We start from the raw sequence: 20,740 nt of genomic DNA, 5'->3' as shown, positions 1-20,740 counted from the left end.
CAATAGTTGACAACATGGTCGTCCCAGGGTTCAAAAAGGAAAGGGGACGCATGGCTTTTCCCAATGTGGCCATTATTTTTTTATTCTACATTAATGGGTGCCAATTGAGTGGGTTTGGTGCATTCTAGGTTTGAATAAATAAAGTTTTGCAGCATTGCCTTTAAAGAGATAAAAATGAATTTATTTGGTTTTGAAAATTAGATTTCTGTTGTTTTTTTTTTATCAGAGAAATGCACTCGCACCCAACGTACCTTCTAATTCTGACCGCCTTGAGAAATCTTAAATGGTTACTCAATTTTGCATAAACAATTAAACATGACTTTGACTAGTTGTGGTCTTGTGCTCCGGAAATGTTTGACAATACTGAAACTCCTCCTTTAGGGAAAGTCAAAACACGGTCTAAAGCTTTATTTGACTTTTTCTGATTAAAAGCTGTATGTTGTCTGTCTTTGGCGTCGACTTTGTTGTCGTTGTCGTGAATTTTTCACATACTCGTATACTCAACAAGAGGCCCATGGGCCACATCGCTCACCTGAGAAGCTTTGACCATTCTGTTCTTTACCAGATTTCCCCCTTGTTATACATAATGCATCCCCAACCTACCCCACTGATCATAATTTAGACATTTTGAAATCTACACTACCCATGATCCTTCCATGAATGGGCACATATGTTTCAGCTTTTTTGGCCCAGTGGTTCCTGAGAAGAATATTTTTAAAGATTTTTCCTATATATTTCTATGTAAAACTTTGATTCCCTATAATGGCCCCGCCCTTCCCCCGGGGGTCATGATTTCTACAATTTTGAATTTACACTTCCCCAGAATGCTTCCACATAAGCTTCACTTTTTCTGGCCCATTGGTTCTTGAGAAGAAGATTTTCAAAGATTTTTCCTATATTTTTCTATATAAAAATTTGATTCCCCATTGTGGCCCCGCCCTTCCCCCGGGGGTCATTATTTGAACAATTTAGAATCTACATTATACCAGGATGCTTCCACATAAGTTTCAGCTTTTCTGGCCCAGTGGTTCTTGAGAAGAAGATTTTCAAAGATTTTTCCTGTATATTTCTATGTAAAACTTTGATTCCCCATTGTGACCCCGTCCTTCCCCTGGGGGTCATTATTTGAACAATTCAGAATCTACACTATACCAGGATGCTTCCACATAAGTTTCAGCTTTTCTGGCCCAGTGGTTCTTGAGAAGAAGATTTTCAAAGATTTTTCCTGTATATTTCTATGTAAAATTTTGATTCCCCATTGTGGCCCCGCCCTTCCCCCGAGGGTCATGATTTCTACAATTCAGAATCTACATTATTCCAGTATGCTTCCACATAAGCTTCACTTTTTCTGGCCCAGTGGTTCTTGAGAAGAAGATTTTCAAAGATTTTTCCTATATTTTTCTATATAAAACTTTGATTCCCCATTGTGGCCCCGCCCTTCCCCCGGGGGTCATGATTTGAACAATTTAGAATCTACATTATACCAGGATGCTTCCACATAAGTTTCAGCTTTTCTGGGCCAGTGGTTCTTGAGAAGAAGATTTTCAAAGATTTTTCCTATATATTTCTATATAAAAATTTTGATTCCCCATTGTGGCCCCGCCCTTCCCCCGGGGGGTCATTATTTGAACAATTCAGAATTTACATTATACTAGGATGCTTCCACATAAGTTTCAGCTTTTCTGGCCCAGTGGTTCTTGAGAAGATTTTAAAAGATTTTTCCTATATATTTCTATGTAAAACTTTGATACCCCATTGTGGCCCCGCCCTTCCCCCGGGGGTCATGATTTGAACAATTTAGAATCTACACTATACCAGGATGCTTCCACATAAGTTTCAGCTTTTCTGGCCCAGTGGTTCTTGAGAAGAAGATTTTCAAAGATTTTCCCTATATATTTCTATATAAAACTTTGATTCCCCATTGTGGCCCCGCCCTTCCCCCGGGGGGTCATGATTTGAACAATTTAGATTCTACACTACCCCAGGATGCTTCCCACATAAGTTTCAGCTTTACTGGCCCAGTGGTTCTTGAGAAGAAGATTTTTTAGTGACCCAACCCTATTTTTGTCTTTTCTTGATTATCTCCCCTTGCGAGGGGATATGTCCCTTCATTTTAACAATTTAAATTCCCCTAACCTCTTCCAAAGGGACATAATTAGGAAATAGTGAAAATTGTTTGTGTTATTTAATCTTCTTATCAAGAACTACTGGGTCAGAAAAGAGGAAACCTATGTGAAAGCTTCATGACATAGTGTACATTCAAGTTTGTTCAAATCATGTACCTCCGGGGATTTTGGAGCAACAATGGGTGATCAAATCTTATATAAAAATATATAGAAAGAAGTATTAAAAATATTCTTCCTCAAGAACATGGTTAGTCATATTGACAGATACGTAGGTAGTGTAAATTCATGTTTGTTAAAATCATGACTCCCCAATGTTGCGGCCACAATGGGAGATCAACGTTTTACTTTGGAATATATGGGGAAATGTGCCGATGACGAGGACAGGGACACTCAGATGACTCAGGTGAGCGTTGCGGCCCAAACTTTGAGTCACAAATGGTACTCGGTTTGTTATAGGAGGGTCTTCCTCTTTCATCTTCCTAGAGGTTGATAATGGTGTTTTCATTCTTGGTCCAATGATGGATAGATCCACATCTTCCAAAGGCAGTGCATATATCACAGAGAAGATGGATGAAGTGCAGGTTCTCATAAATTCTTCAACATCTTGAGGAAGCCTATTGGAATTTGCTTTCTTTCTCTGATCACCTTGTATATAACATTGTCGCATCAAGATACAACTGCATTTTGGGGATTTGTTAGTATAAGCAAATACAGAGCTTCCTTTCATACATAATATAAACTCTGATTCGTTGATTTGCCATCGCGATTCTCTGCAGCAACCAATCAAATGACCCGCGCATATGAATTACATAAGACGATTTTTATGCGAGTTTTCCAACAGCTGATGAGTAAAAGACCAGATCATTTTATATAGATGGGTACAGATCATACATACAGATAGGTACATATATGTTGAACGTCTGTTCATTGGTCAGGGTTCTCAACAACTTCTTTGCCCCTGGAGGCTAAGTACGGAGTACAGACTATCAATTAAAACGGCTTTCAAAAATTTAACCTTGTAATTTTTCTTCGAAAGAATAACTTCAAACATTTATAGGAAATAATAATTATTCTATGCAATCATTAGTCGAACAACACACGTCAATTTATAGAGCTTCGAATGTTCAAGATTTGTTGCGAAATTCAAAACCAAAACATATTCTGCGATATTTTCAATCTAGCTACATTCACATTATACAATTTATAGTGCTTCAAATAATTAACTCTGATAAAAACATCACCTCAAATATTTGAATGTAAATATTATTTTCCTTTTGTGGAAAAGTTGTTTTCCATTTCAAGTACTACTACCCGATGAAATATTCATCTATCCAAGACTCGTGTAAGCGTAATGCTACATCAACCGGGTTTCCGCGGAGTGATTAAACCCCTAATCTAACGTCCATCAAAGAAAACAATGCGCTTTCATTATAACTACTTCCTTGTTTGAAGATTTTAACAAATAATTAATTTTCCCGCATCATTCTAGGTAGCTGCTTTTGTTCAGGATGAATCATAGCAATATATCATATAATAAATGAATATTTGACAACCATTCCAATGGTTACATGTAAAAAACACGCCATTGTATTATGAAATTAATGTTTACCAAAGAGCTTTCAACAAAGAAGTTTTGAAATTTAGGATAGGATTTCAGATTTCTATTAACTGGGTCACAAGCAATGGGGCTATGAAGCAAAAAAACTAGGGCTTTACAAATGGGGGGTGGGGGGTCATGATTTTTTTTTTGTCAGTTTCGTGAAATAAAAAATACAAATTTAGATTTTGTAATTACGAAAAGCACCCCAGGAATTACAGAAAATCAAAAGCCACCGATCCCACAAGTCTTTGATCGTGTGTGAAATCTGTCTTTGCAGCTATTTTAGTGTCTGGTTAACCATGTTTGGGGGAAGAACTTTCCTATTTCTCCGACTGATTTCAGTTAGTTTCTAATAATCCACTACTATCAACCAGTTGCATCGAATGTCATCAAGTGTTAAATGGACAGATTTCCCGCGCTACACTTCTGGTTGTCGTCTGCGATTTTGTTCCGTTTGCTTCACTTCTGCAGGAAAAGAATCCAGACGTATATTTAATTCAACATGGGAGTTTTCTGTCATAAAGGATTTTTCTTCCTGCTTCTCAATAAATACTTCTGTAATCGCCAAATAGCATGATGCCATTTTTGATTTTCTTTGATTCGAATGGAATACACTACTAATGATGGTATTTGATTGGCGAATATTGTGACTAAAATCGGTAAAATAAATGTTTTAAAATTAGCAAAAGTAGCTAATAGAATTACTCAAGTTTATAGATTTTTGAAGATAATTAGAAGTGAATGAATCACTCACTATTCCTAGTTTGTTTAGATTTATATTGTAGTTATTCGTTTGTGCCTTTTCAATATTTTTCTTAGCAATAGGTAAATTCATTTTCACTTTCGGGAAGCTTTTGGATCTGATTTTAAAATGTAATCTTTCCATTGAACAACCTTGCTTCCCTTTCAATAGTTTCAGAGTTCTATTAAAGACGCATCTGATTCCTTTTTATAATGGCTTTTTGTGGGGGTTTTATAAATATATATAAAAAAAACCCTGGAAAGTGGGTTATGTTGTCTTAGTCTCTGATTACAATGTCGTCTGTCTCCTTCCGGAAAATAATATTGTCTGCGGTCTCATTATTAAGGTAGCCTTGGATTTGCCTTTCCTGGTTCTACTGATTGGGTTGTTGACAGGTGTTGATGCTTCTGTCTGTCATTGTGGTAACATTGCAAGAAGACGAGGAATTGAAATGATAATCACACAGGGACTGATCAATGTTTTAATAAAGAAATTGTTTTATCCAGTACGAGCAATTTAAACCTTTAGAAACGTTTGCATTGACAACCCCTTTTTTTTTACCCAACTCATGGAGTGGAATAAGGAATGTGATGTGCTCATCATTGATGCATTGTATGTGTGTTTGTTTGCATCAACGTATCTATAGAAAGGACAGTCAAACCTCGTTATCTCTGACTCAATGGGTATAAGAAAAAACCTCGAGAACTTCCGAGAATTTGAGATATCGGAGGTAAAACACTTTCCAAACTTCCAAGCACCAAATTTTTTCGACATATCCATGGTATTCGAGATTTCAATTTTCGAGACACCGAAGGTCAACTTTATTTAGAAATACTATTAAGTATCTGTCGAGATCCTCTCGAGATATCTGTCGATCTTGGGCCTTAGAACAGTAATCTAGAATTTGTCCAGAGTCTGGAAAGGAGGGTCTTGCATATAATTAGTGTTTTACGCTTCCACATCGAAAACTTAATCATTGTTTTAGATAAAGAATATATCCTCTTGTAAAAGTAAGTTTAAAATTAAGGTATTTTTGAGCAGGTGCTATAATAACACCTGGAAACTTTGACAATATTTGGTTCGAAATTGGCAATCCCGGGTAAAAAAAACAATTATGTTTCCACTTCTAATTTGATAATCAGTACAGAATTTTATTTTTAAGAATGATCCTACATGTGCACTTGTACCTTAGTTTTAATTATGAAGATCTCACTTTTTTGAACTTTTAAATGCCTATATATTTGTAATGCGCGGATCTAGAGGGGGGGGGGGGTCGGGTGGGGGTCAGGACCCCCTAGAATTTACAAGGTTAAAAAATGTATATACTAAAGCAAGAAAAAAGTTACCATCGGACCCCCCCCCACTCTTGGAAAACGCTGACACCCCCCCCCCCCCCGGTAAACGCGAATAGATGTGAAACGAAAAGTGAAAGATTTCACTTTCACCCCCCTCAACGAAATAGGTTTGTGACGTTTGGGCGAGGTTAGGTTTTCTTTTTTTTGGTTTGTTAAGAAATTTCTGGGATTTGATTTTTTTTTTTTTGATTGGGGTGGACCCCCTTGGAAAAAATTTCTGGATCCGTGCCTGGGTACAAATTCATATACTTCCTGGAAAGCGTTGGAAATGAAATCGTTTTCATACCTTGTGGAGAGGTTGCTAAGAATCTAAATTCGGAATCAACTTCAAGGATTCATACTGTATTTTCACAAGTAAGAAAATAAATGTGGTTGAAATGAATACGGTTCGTTAATTTATCTCTTTCTATCCCTCTCTTTCTCTTCTCTCTAATTAACAGTAGTACTTTTCAGTATTTCCATCATTATCATTTTGTAATAAAACACATTTACACTAAGCGAACGTTAACAAGTTTCAGTTTTCTCAATATGGTGATGAAATATGAAACCGTTTTCTTTTCTTTTCGAGTAATATTAGATTAATATAAAAGAAAAAAAAAATTAAACTGGCGTCAACGTCTTTCGAAGATCTAAATCAATGAAGAATTGTTGCGCATATATAAATTACCGTAGCCGGTATGAAATGTATTTAGTTAACACTATTTGATAATTTAATCCTGGGAAAATTCTTACTTAAGAGATGAAAATGCCATTTGTGGTATCCTATATATTAGTTTGTTGCTATTTTTATTTTACTTGGGTGATTATATTTATGTGAGGTGACAAATTCGCAGAAATAAATCTCATCCGTGCGTTTTATGACACTCACTTTTAGTATATATTTTGTTTATTTGTTGAAGAGGTTGAAATGATAATTCTTCAGTCGTAAGAATTTCTGTAAAGTGTTAGTTTTTGTTAGGAACCCAGGATACACATTGGCATTTGCTATAGTTTCATTGCAACTATCATGGTTATGCGTCGTCCAGAAACAGTAGAACATTTTAACTAAACTGATCCAATTTCATCTGGTGTTAGAAACAGAATTAAAGATATTTATCTTTATACGGAAAGGTGTGTGTGTGTGAGTGAAATAATTCATGATCCATGGATCCCGACGTAACCAAAACCTTCAAAATTATTCCAGGTTTCAGGGGGAGGGGGGTGTCCAGAAAATCATTATGTGATGTAAAAAAAAAAAAATCTTTGTTGAAGTGATCAGTAGAAGAGAAAATATAACATATACGTGTGTAGAATCGAACGATACTTGGCATTTATGCATGCTGCTCAATCTAATTTATATTTAATGAACAAAATATTTTAAAAACATAGTAATACTGATACTGAGAATGCATTTCAAACACAATAAAAATCTTATTTCGTAGTTTCCAGACAACCAACTTTATGATTTGGAGCAAAATAATAATAGTGTAATTAAAAATATAAATTAAATTAAAATGTACAAGATTTCAGCTCTAATATTATTATAATAAAGCCCATGTCTCGTAATCCTTGGTGAAGGTCCAAGTTAGGACCGAGTTGGTCTTATGATATTCTAAATTGATCGACAAGCAGAAGGGCTCTTGTTTCAATAGAATTCCATTATTAGTTGCTTTAAATAGCATCTATAGACTAAAAGCGAACTTCTTTTTAGAATAATAATTTTATCTTAAAAGCATTGTATTAATATGTGTTCTTTCATATCTCTACTTGCGCAAAATTGGTCAAACAAACCTTTTTTTTTTTTTATCTATGTTCAAATTAACCCATATACTTTGTTCTGTTTGCAGCATTATTTTTGTTTGCCGTATAATGGATAGAGTTAACGCCTCATTTGATGTATTGGCAGAGAAAAAAATGTTTTCTTCTCTACAGAACCGAATTGCGTAATTCGTAATTCAGTGAACAAAAAGGTTTCAAACATCAGACACATGCATTATGAAGATAGCGAACAGTAATACAGCACAAAAGTCCATCGTAACAATACAAATTGCATGGGGGCAGAGCAAACACATCAGAGGTGGGATCAGGTGTCATGAAGGAGTAAGCACCCCCTGTTGACCACCGCCACTCTCGCCCTATGCTTCAAAGAAATATTATGGGCTCATAGAAATTGGACAGAATAGAAAAAAAATCGCATCAACGTTAAGAAACCATAAATGTTAAATCATATCTCAAGACCAAAAAATTATTTTATCTGAGGTCTTGTCAACTTTGCTTAATTACACAACATTTTTAAGACGATAAAGGGCGCTTTGATTGCAGTAAATGTATTTAGAGATTGGTGCCTATCAGTATGCATGCGTTCTTCACTAGAATTCCTCAATAATCAATTAAATAACGGAATACCATTCCGACAGAATGTTTTTTCCCTGAAATTGACCCAGCTTCCATTAGTCCGCGTGGGAAGAAATCGCGCTGTATAAAAAAGACTTTACAAATAAAACTTCTCGAATTTCCTCCATCAAAGTTTGATTTGCATCAACAAGGCTTCCCTCGTTAAATAACGGAACACTTGACATTTTATTATATAGATTCTCTTACATCACTTCTTGTTCCACTTTTAATTGGAATGGTATTTCTGGAAATGTTGAAATAATATTCGTAACTGAGAACAAATAAAAGTTATGTCGCCGTAACATAAGCCGTCCAATTTATTTCATTATATAACTTTACTTAAATGTATTGAACCCTTGGTAATTCTTATATTATGTCATTTAATTGCATGAGATATGCAACTACAGACAGGAAAATCATGCAATGAGTATCTTATAATAAGGTCATCTATTCATCCTTTCCTTCGTCCAATATAAGGTCGTCTTTTTCTGCCTTCAACGCATTCAAATAAAGGTCGTCTATCTATGCCTTTCTTAATCCAATACACGACTTTATAAGGCTGTCTTTTTTTGTCTTTCCTGTATCCAATATACAATTTTCTAATTTTGTCTTCCCTTACCAATTCTTCCCTTTTATGGACACACTAGGGTTCTTAAAGCTGAAAATTTCAAGAGATCAAAAGTGTAATTACCTAAAGAACGGATTTGTCTGAATGAATATATCTGTAAAATACGAAATCCCAAGCACCAATCAAAGTTATGGCCGATGTTAAACTTTTTTAAAGTGGGATCAAACACAAAGGTCAATGACAAAAGGTCAAACCTAATGGTAGCCGGTGGAAGGACTTGTCATAAAATATACCTTTGAAATATAAAAGTCCTAGTACAAAGTTTTCAAAATTATCGAAATATTATTAGGTTAAAGATTTTCAAAAGTGAGTAAAAGTTCAAGGTCAAGAGGCCAGGTCAAAAATATTGATGCCCAAAGAAAGTTCTTGTCACAAACAATACACTTGTGATATCTGAAAGCCATGGCTCCAACGAATCAAAAGTTTTGGCCAAGCTTAAAGTTTTTGCGGGGAAATTACAAGAATTATTATAGGCCAAAGGCTATGGATAATGCTTTCCAAGCAGACAATGGCTCCTGGCTTGAAATTTCAATTTTATAAAATTTCAACCAAAAAATAAAAAAAATTAATGTTATAATTAAGTATATTTTATTTGTTGTTAAGATTATAGTTGAAAACAGGACCAAAAAATCCAATACCAGAAAAAATGACAAAAAACAAATAAAAGAAAACAAAAACCCACACAAAATAACAATTCGATGTTTTAATGACAATAACTGTGCGCCATACTTGCTATCGAAAATACGAGGGTTGATCCAAAAGTTCGTGGAATTTCTTCATATTTTATTCATTTTTAAGTGGAATTTGTTGAAAATTACAAATGAAAATATAGACACTTGAAGAATATTTAAAATTAAAAACAATTTTAATATCTTTGATAGTAACACTATGGCAGTTGCCATAGAAACGGTTGTTTGGAAATGCGGGGGAGACATTAACGCGTTTATTATTACTGTAATTTCTTAATTCGTGAAGTGAGAATTAAACCACCCTATGTGGTATATAAAACGAAAATTATGTCATTATTACGATTGCTTGATCTTTTACAAATCTTTGTATGAGAGTTTTACCGATTTTACTGGATTTTTAGTTTATAAGTTGATGATTTATTGTTCATCTTTAAGTTGTTAGACAACGTCAAATTTTGGTCAAGTCATATTTTTAGCGAAAATCCCGGGATCACCCTATCTTAAACGCGTATGTTATTGACATAGGCTTGGGGAAAATGCATTGAATTACTGGTTTTCCAGTGGCAAAAAAATTTAAGAAAAAATAGAACTTCCATTGAATTTGATTAAAGATGTGATCGCTTTTTGGAGCTATTTTTTAAGTGCATACTCCCCTAGACAAATCAAAAGCTTCAATGGACCTTGTCGGCTGCCGCATTGTTCTTGACAATGCTAATGAAATTGGAACTTCATATGGAAAGATGGGTAGTATTTTGAAATATTAGTAAAAAATGGAGATAAGTTGTTGCGAGAATACCCAGGCTTTTCTTGAGAAAAAATGGAGGAAAGGCAGCATTTTATAGAATTACGTATTCAAATTGGTCATTAGGATGAGATGCTTCTATAACGTGACGTGACATATCTAATTTGACGTTACTCGAAGTTCCCCGGGTTTCACAACTATCAATTTTCGATGCTGTTGCCATTGGAATTTGGAAATTTAAAAATTTTCCCAATTTTGACATTATCTTTATATTAAAAATTCCCCGTTGTTTTTTCATCAATTAAAATAAAATTTTAAAAAATTCCACAAACTTTTATAACCCTCTGGTGACGAAATTAAAAAAAAACTGGGGGATTATCAAACCAAAAATTAAAACCCAAAAATTCATTATTGTTCAATAAAAATAAAAAAAATTTATGTGAAAAAATAATTTTAAATTTTTTAAAATTTTACAACGAAAAAAGGTAAGAGGGTTTAGGTTTAAAATTTTTAAAAGTAAAAATTAATAAAGGGGAAAAAAAATTTATAAAGAAAATTTTACACAAAAAATTTTTTTTCCGACTGAAGGGGCTCCAAGGTAAAAATTTTAACTTTTAAATTTTTTTCAAAGAGTCATAAGAAAAAAGGGTTTTATTTAATATTTTAATTTTTGGCAAAATCTCAAATTAATTGTATGAAATAATAAATTTTAATTCAAATTTAAAAAAAGGGAAAAATTGACATTTTTTGGAAATTTTTTTTTTTTTGAAAAAATTTTTTTGGGTTAAAAAAGTTTTTAAAACTTTAAACAAACTTTTGTAAACCCGAAAACTGATTGGCATCTTAACAAACCCTCAGGAATAATGGTTGCAAACGGTTTTTTTAAGCTTTCAAAACAAAAAAAACTGGAAAAAATCATAAATTTCTTAAAATGGCCTTTTGTTTAGTTCAAGACCCAAATTTTAATTCAAAACCGTTAAGGTACCAAACGACGTCCATCTCAACATCTCACCTCCAGAAACTGAAGAGGTCGAACAGGGGCTGATAATCCATACCAAGCATTGAAAATGATAAAGCGTGTCCCTGGATGATTTATTCCATAATGAAATGATTATGTGGCGACATTAGTTTTAGGAATCGATAGTATAATTGATTTTTTGCAAATTCAGGGGTCTAAAGCAGAGATCATATCTTAAAAAATGTTTGGATGCTTGACATAGTATGGTGTGTGATAAATTGATGTTTAAAAAATTTTTTATCCGAATATTCTCCCCTGTTTCGGTTTTCCTTGATATGGGCCCTTTTATACTTCCCTCATAATTGGGATTACTGTGTGCACAGGATTTCCTGTACAGACAGACAATTTTTTAATTTTTGGGAAGGGTTAAACTACAGAAATTTTAGATACTTGATTGTATTTTCTACAAGGAAATGACATTTTATAACGATTTTATGATACTGATCCCAACCCTGAAAATCAATTCTTTAAATTGCACCCCATCAATTTCTCTGCCTAAAATTTCTACATGGTTGTTTTGAAAAAAATCCACTTGGTTTCCAAAAAAGGATGAAGAAAAGGGCCTTAAAAAAAGGGATGGCCAACAGATCCTACATTATAATACTCTAAGATTTAAAAGTTTAAAAATAGAAATTTCTTTAACTGTATCTCAAAAACTTTTTCAAATGATAATTTCCCCATTCCCCTTTCTAAAATTTTTTTTTGCTTGGGGGGCCCAAAACCCTTTTAAAAATCAGTTTTATTTTTTAAAAAATTCCATAACAAAGATAACAAAGCTCTTTCTCTGGCTTTTGGGAAACCCGATGATTAGTGGAGAAAGAAATAATTTCCAAAGGCTGATTTTCTGTCAATAATTAGTATTGGTGCCATGCACAATGCAGATTGCTTTGATCTTATGCCAGTGACGAAATATTCATGTAGCATATTCACCTCATTATCAGCACAAACTCTTTGTCTGTCTTCTGGCCATGTAGTTTATCCGTCTTAAAAGGATGCTTGCGTTGTAATAATAACTTAAATGTTTAATGATAACTTTTTATTCTTTACTGGTTATGAAATATGACCCCTTTTGTTATTTTTTTACAACTGTAACACACACAGAAAAAAAAACACCGGACGGCAAAAGTAATCAAACTAGTCCCCAATGGCCTTGAAAGGTGCACATGCAATGAAGGTTATGTATGTAGTTTTATGACCTTCATTCAAAGTATATTTAAAAAAATTTAAAGGTACAAATTAAAAGAAAGAATTTCTTCCCACCTAATTACTAGTATCTAAACCTGCAATGTAGACATCTTATTAATGACATAGGTCATTCATAAAAAATTTAAATATTCTTAGACATCAACACGGGGCAAAACCTATACTCAGTAACAAGCATCAAAACTACAACTAAGAGAAAGATTCAGCTAAGGTCCATAAAGAAAAATTTTTTTTTTCTGCATGACCAGAAATCTGTATCTCCTTAATGTATGACTATATTTCAGGTTACAACTGCATAGTCACGATGGAAGTGTTATCTAAAGGTCGGGGTTATTCTGAGATTTATTAAGCCCCTTTTGTCTGGCATTCCAGAGGAAATGACTTTGTTCTAATTGTATATCATGATAATGACCTAGTTTTCTTCTTTAATTAATATTTTATTTATTTTGCTTTGTTGCTCAGACAGCTAGAAATAAAATTTAATCAAGGTCGTGTGTAAAGGTCATTGTATCTGTGATCGCTGTGTGTTCGTTCCACGTCTGTACAGCTGCTGTAGTTGGGACCACTTAATTGATACCTTTCAAAACACCTTCTTAAGGATGACGTTTACTCAGGTTTCAGATAACAGAAAGGAAATTTTTAAATATAATATGTTAAATCAAAAATTGTTCTAAATGGATAAAATAAGCAAGTTTTAAATCGAAATCAATTTAAAAATTTAATATTTTATTATTTAAAGAAAATATACAGGTACAAAAGTCAATGTATGGTAATGCAGAGGAAATTCGGACTAAATTTTTAATTTTTCATTTTTGTCAAAAATTTTGATTTCTTCAATAATAATCACGAAGAAAAGGGTTTAAAATGTTTTTTCAACATCATTTTGCAAATATTATATGTGTTAAAGCTCATAAATTATTTCAAATAATTGAATGCTAAAATAAAATTAAAATATTAAAAAACCATTAGACAATATATCTCAATAATTTGATCATTGCCCCCATATAATTTAATTTCCCCATTTTCAAAAGGATTATCCCCCCTAAAATCGGAACTCTTCAACACTAGCAAACTTCCGCGGACTACATGTTACGATAATCTAACAAAATAGTATAACTTACACGCTGTATTTAAAAATTTCAAAAGAAAAAGGTTTGCTTTTTTTTTAATAATAAATTATTTTATAAAGGGTTTTGGGCCCCCCCCTTCAGAAAATATAAAACCCAGGAGAGCTAGCATTTTTTGGGGGGGGGGTTAAAAAAAATTTTTTTTTTTACCTAAAAAATTTGGAACAAAAAAACCTTCCCCAAAGTTAAAAAAGTCTTATTTCAGACCAGTACCTTGGATAAAACCTTTTCCCCTTATAAACTTTACCGTATATAAACTGTGTGTGTGTGTGGGGGGGGGGGGGGTGGCAACTTGTCTATCAATGAACATTTTCAATAGAAAAAGTAATATTGGGAAAAAAGTGGGGGTTTTGCTAAACCCCTTGACCCCCCCCCCCCCCCTCCATGTGTACAGGTACAGAGAATATGTAAATGGGTTGAACAGTTTAATATGAACCATAGTTGTGAAAATTAAAAATTATTAGAATTTTAATTGTGAATTCAATAAAATTAGGGTACATATATTTTTTTAAAATGTACATGTATGTCAGTTACACGGAGTTTTTTCTCTCTCTCTCTCTCTCTCTCTCTCTCTCTCTCTCTCTCTCTCTCTCTCTCTGATATTGTTTTCTACACACTTTGCAAAAAAAAAAAAAAAAATCGAATAACTTATAAAAATAAATACATGTACTTACACTGAAAGGATTTTAAAAACATAAATAACACTTGAGAAAAGAGTGTTTTCTGTTAATTAACGAGCAATACGCTAGGAAATTATTGTATCAATTTCGTGTTTCTGCTGTCAATTCTATGATCTTTTTTTGGGGCATTTAATTCAATTCTATGATCTAAAACAAATGTGTATTTAAATTAACTCAGGAATATATATGTACATATGCTTAGATCCTACATTAAAACTTTGATTAAATGCAGCTCAGACTTTATACGACATACATGTATGTAACACGAATTCAGGTCGATGCTATTTGAATGAGTCTTTCTTCGTTACATGAGCACATGAGATTAAATTATTCATTTAGAATTCCATTCAAAGTTTTAATACTGTACAGTGAATCAATTATTTTACAAATAAAAGATTCCGGAAACACGGTTAATTCAAATGAAATAGGCCTTTAATTGTCACCAAATGTGTTCTTGTAAGTAAAAGTTCTATGTTATGACATACAATCGAGCAAAAACGTTTCTTGGTATCGGTCGTGGAAGACGAACTACAGCTGTATATGCAGCAATTTCAGAGGTAAAACTGTAGATGGACATGTCATCAGTCTCCAAAAAGTTCCCAGAGATGCAGAGAAGAAAATATGGCTGCAACAGGCTAGATTAATTCGTAAAAACTTTATAATTAAAAATTCTTATATTTGATCTGCACATTTTGTAAATAATGATGATCCGTCTGCAGAACATCCACTACCGAAAATTAGCTTTTACTTTGTTTTTTTTTAATGGGCCTATTCGAATATGTATCAGCATTTTATCAGTAATTTGTTTCGTTTTTTGTAAGGGGGATTGGGGGGTGGGGGGCTTACACAGTGCCTTATTATACTACTATACAGATTAATACAAATCCAGAAAGAGACTATGAGTGGGCAATTTAAGAAAATACGAATCAGTTAAGATTTCTTTTTATTCACAAACACAATAACATTTTTCTATATGACAGAGGCATTACACACATCAAGAACGTCCGCGGAAGTTACTTTATTTATAGCGTTTTAAACACAGTAAAAGAGTTCCCTTCAGGGAAATAACTCACTTTTTAAAATGGGGAATACACTTGTCAATATGACGTCATCTCTTACAACGTGACGTAGTTTGTATGCAGTGAGAGACAGATCAAGTAATATTTTCTCAACAAAATATGTATTCTCTAATTAAATAAAATATTATTTACAGATATTCTATGGGACAATAAGTTGAATTTAATGTCTTCTTCACTATTTTATTTATATTTTCTGTACATTACGTATTTAATTGACACTGCCGTAGATTTGTATGCAAGTACATCGGAGGGTAATGTGGGGGACCCCGTCTTAATACATCGATCTAGTGCAAGGGCATACACTCTTTAGATCAAAGTAAGCTTTTACATTTCAACTATAGAACTACATGTATTAAGGTGTCTGAAAAGTGCTGCGATCCTGATGAAGTCTTAAACACAATTTAATTATTACAATATTTCATGCCGCTGACCAGCAAAAAATATATCATTCGGTCATACAAGAATAATTTTAACAATGAAATTTCAAAATTTAGACAGGATCGCAACACTTTTTAGAAACTACAATGCCTTTTGAAAATATGTATAAACTAAACTTGGAAATTTAACTTGGTTATGCCCTTGCACTGGTGATATTTATATGTAACAGTCAATGTGCTAAAATCGCGTGACTCCCGCATCACGTGACTAGTCTAAATATAAAACATATAATCGTCCTCGATATGAAGTTATTAATCATAATTACAATTATCCAACATAAATAATGTACTAAAAATAATCGCCATCCCGATTGTGAATACGTTTTGAAATACAAAATTTAGTCGATATTCCCATTGCGCACCTTAACTGTACTGCAGGTTCTCGTTTTCACTAAGAAACCATTTGGGACAAAATTGGAATATAAAAACGAAAGTACCGTTCGCTAAAAAAGTCTTCCTCTCAAGATTCACTGTGCAAATTATCCTTAAACAAAGCTGAGAATATATATAGTAGATACGGATATTGTTCCAGGCAATCCCTAGGGCAAAGGGTCTGGTCTGAAGGTTAATCCAAAGTTGGGAAAAAATTATGATTTGAAAAAAAAAATGATATTTAGATTACTATGAGGACTAGGATCGTCAAATATTCTTGAATTCTTATGGCTTATTTTAGATATTTACTGGTGTAAAATCATAAAAAATACAAAAAAAAAGGTTGAATGAATACGTATTAAATATGGGAACTAATATAATATAGGCTCAATAAAAAAATGAAGCAAAAAATGTTGTTTATGTTAAATACGATAAAAAAGGTATAAAAAAGGTATATGAAGAAATCATTCCAGCCTGTTACAAACTGACATTGCTTGTATTATTTACATTTTTGAATGAAACATAAGGAGAAAACGAACAGTATTCGAGATCAAAAGTCGTGCAGCTGCATCTGGAGGTATCTCTCTCTTTCTCTCTCAATAACAAAAGTATTGAAGATCAAAGTCCATAAAACAATTCAAAATAGGAGGAAATACCTGTAGGGGCAATTGGAGCAAACACGGACCTCCAAAATATCAGAGGTCAAATCAGGTTTCATGGAGGAGTGAGCATCCCCTGTCGACCGGTCACACCAGCTGTGAGCTCCTAATCATGTTCGGGAAGTAATGGGAAAATCCGTCGTCAATTAAGAGTATAAATAATGGACTAACAATTAGTATGAAAAACTTCAGTCAGTATTTCACTCAGTGATACATTGTATTTGCTGACAAGGTCATTGTATCGACCATAGCACTTACAAAATGATTACTTTGAACGAAACAGCTAAAATCCTTGATTCATCAACTTGTTTGTCAATAATTTACCTCGTTTTAGAGATTGTTCATACGTAGTACATGCTCTTGCGTAACGAATCAATTGAGATAAATAAACTCCGTGTGCAAGTGATGAAAGTATATTGCTGCATAAGTAAGGGAAGTTAACGAAAGAAAGTGAAAGTCATCACATTTATCTAAGAGCTTGGTTGTGCGATTACAAATAACGTCTTCTTAAATTGAATAAAACTTAAATATATTTAAAAGATTTGATTAAGTAAAAGTATTAAATAATGAAACCCAATAAAGTTTTCAAATATATAATAAAAAGGTGAAGACAGCGGTCAGTGATCGATGATAACCCTTTGAATTTATCTGGTAGACGGAACATTTCGTTGTCATATTTAATGCATAAACAACGGCCTCAATTTAAAATCGATTTCTTTATGTATATATACCTCTCCTGTTTTAACATTAATGCAAAATAAAAGTAGTGCAATGGACTTCGAACCCTAGGTATCAGACTCTATTATATCTTTAGAACTGAAGAGACAATCGGAAATTAATCTATATGTAGCCTTTTGATTTTCTCTGCTGCAGTTTTTAAAATAAATAATCAAGGACAAACTAATAAAAATCTATACAGCTGTCAAATATGTGTTCTTTATTATAATTATTACTAAACCATAGTAAATGTACAGATATTGGTACATCCACATGCTGAAAAGCAGAAAAATATATCAAAACGAAATTATTCTTTCACATTTATTCAAAAACTACATCTAAATAGATGTATAAGCAGAATTTTTAGCGAGAATTTAATTTTGGCATTATTAGCGAGGGTGTCGAGATCGCTAAAACTGAATATCGCTAAAGTTTAATTGTGTTCAAGTTGTAATAGTTTCTTAAGTAAGCATTTCAAATCGCTAATATTACCTCTCGCTAAAAATAAAATACCCAATTTTAAGGACAAATCGCTAAATTTGCGTCTCGCTGAAATTTCCACTTATACGGTAATTCTTCTTAGTGCTTTCCAAATTGTCAACTGATTGTAAGTCCGTAGTAACAACTGTGTAACCGTCTGATACAGGTTGTAAATAATTATCCTGTTTTTGCTCCTCGGGTTTCTCATATCTGTCTTCATTGGGCTCGCAAGGTTCTTCTTCTATAGAAATATAGCCATCATTTGATGTCAGTGGTTCTAGGTATTCCTCCTCACTTCTGATCTGTTGTTGAATGTTTTTGATTTTTTGCATGCGTTTAAAATCAGGACGATTATTATCCATTAGCTGTTCATATCGTTCTTGTTCTGGTACAGAAATTAATTCTACGTCACGTGGTAAAGGTTGAGAATAAGGACCTTGATTACTGTGTCTTTGTCTAAAATTAAATAAAAAATGAATTCAAGAGGATAGAATATAAAAACAAAACATAATTATTCTTTTTGTTTCTTTTTTCTTTTCTTTTCTTTTCTTTTTTTTTGGGGGGGGGGGTAATAAATGTTAGATGTGTATTCTAACATATTAGGGACACGACACAAAACGGTTTGCTTACTTCATACATATACATGTACACATATACAGTATGCAAATCAAAATCGCTGTCCAACAACTCTGTTTCAAAGTTGTGTAGTACTGTTGAGTCTGTACAATCATGGTCACAAAAATGGTTGGTACGCATTCAAAATAGATTTTTGTTTCTGGCTGTAGAAATACCAAGTTGCTTCTAACAGAAGTTTTAACAAACCTTTACCATTAAGACTCCTAATTGAAATGATGTGGATTAAAAATATAATGTAAGACTTCAATTATTTCTAGATTAATTACTTAAAAACCAACGGTCCGATTTTATATACCTTATTTTATAATATCTAGTCCATCCGATCACTCCACAGGAGACAATAGCAAGAAAAAGAACACCAGTTATTGGTATCCATACATACAATATATTAAACTGTTGAGAGGAATACGTGACTGTGTTCCCTTCTGTGGTGTGTCCTGTAAAGAGAAGATTTTGAAGAAAAAAAAATTATAAATCATGATAAAAAAAAATCATAAAATATTTTGCACATATATAGGACGAATGTGAATATTTTTTAGCATGACTCTTACTGAATGATGTGAAAGAAACATCAACTTCAAACGGTTTAGAAGTCCTTCTGCCAGCATTTATACACCCTTTTGCCCCATCGCATATTTCAAAGGCTGTGCAGTTGCAATCCTCTACGCAAAATATTCCATACTTATTTGGAGGGCAGGTCTCTGTACAACCATCACCAAAGGTACCAGCCCAGCATTCTGAAATAAAATTTCACTAGTTCACCAGAATGATTATGAGTTGTTAAGAATTCAGTACAAGATTATGAGTTGTTAAGAATTCAGTTCAAGTGGTCTTTTTTTATGATAAGTGCCTTCCTATGGGTGTTCTATAACGTGCTCTATTTTTGAGTCATTTAGCACGGCATTACAATGGATTGCTTGTAGCAAATTTGGGGTACCTAATATACTGCAAATATTGGATGATATTCTTTTTATAGGTCCTCCTAATTCTGCTATTTGTCATTCATCAGTAAAACCATGTACAGATGTCATTATTGCTTTCAAGCAAAGGGATTTCTGTGCAAACTTCCAATAGACAATGGATTTAAAAGGTAATTCTTTAATTTGGGCGTTCATAGACTAGTTAAAACGAACGTACATATGTAAAGAATATATGCATATGAGTTTTTTTTTCAAAAATAAATTTTTCTATACAAATTTTAGCTTTCCAAATCAATATCGTTACAGAAATATTTTGCCACATTCTAATCAATTGCTTTCGTGGTTTTTATATTTATTCTGAACTTATAAAAAATAACAGTATATGAATATTGCATGAGTAAAATTGAAAACTGTCATCCGTAAAAAAACATTGTTAACAGAGGCACAGCCGATGTTGACAATGGTTTTTGAGGGATGAAAAAATTTAATGTTGGTTTTCTACGGGTGACAATTTTCGATATCACGCTTTCTTACATGTTATATGTATTATATTTTAATGAATGTCATGTACAAATACATATAATAGTGAGCCTTGCTCGCATAAATTTTGCACAGTTACTTTCTTTCTGGAATATAGTACGTCGCCAAGCAATGTATATAATAAATACTGCATGTAGTTGAGTGTAACATTGAAAATTTTCACCCCTCGAAAACCATCGACGGCTGCGCCTCGGTTGACAATGGTTTTCGAGGGGTGAAAATTTTCAATGTTACACTCAACTACATCGGCTATTATTATTATATTATACTGAATATTTCATACAAATACATATAGCAGTGAACCGTGCGCGCATAAATTCTGCGTAGTCCCTATTTTGTGGAATATCACCCGTCGTCAAGAAATGTTGACTGTTCCTACGCAGGAGGACGTGGCTTCATTATTCAGCGGGTAGTAGTATTTTTATCAAATGTTTCTCGACGAATCAGATTCAAGTAATTTACATGAAAGTATAATATAGTAAAATATTTCCTAGTAAAATATTTCCTCTTAATCTTTCCTCTTAATCTAAATATTTTCAAATAACCATTATTTGAACCAGGGGTATATACAAGGCACCCCCTACTTATTGTCCTCCGCTTTCGCGAAAGCAAGGGGG

At 33.2% G+C, this 20,740-nt stretch overlaps 1 protein-coding gene across 1 annotated transcript; it reads right to left on the bottom strand.

Annotated features, from left to right (window-relative positions):
* Nucleotides 1-2,471: 2,471 nt before the first annotated feature.
* On the bottom strand, nt 2,472-19,400 carry LOC134263121 (uncharacterized; the record flags this gene model as incomplete). Its single annotated transcript, XM_062745431.1, has 4 exons — nt 2,472-2,771; nt 18,116-18,483; nt 18,959-19,100; nt 19,215-19,400. Coding segments are annotated over 4 exons (996 nt in total), but the record flags the coding sequence as incomplete, so codon positions are not given.
* Between the last annotated feature and the right edge of the window lie 1,340 nt (nt 19,401-20,740).

This window comes from Saccostrea cucullata, unplaced genomic scaffold (assembly GCF_032062105.1).
Source record: "Saccostrea cucullata isolate Sc308-1 unplaced genomic scaffold, CSIRO_AGI_Scuc_v1 ctg11110, whole genome shotgun sequence".
Taxonomy (NCBI): Eukaryota; Metazoa; Mollusca; class Bivalvia; order Ostreida; family Ostreidae; genus Saccostrea; species Saccostrea cuccullata.
This window is presented reverse-complemented; position numbering and strand designations above follow the sequence as displayed.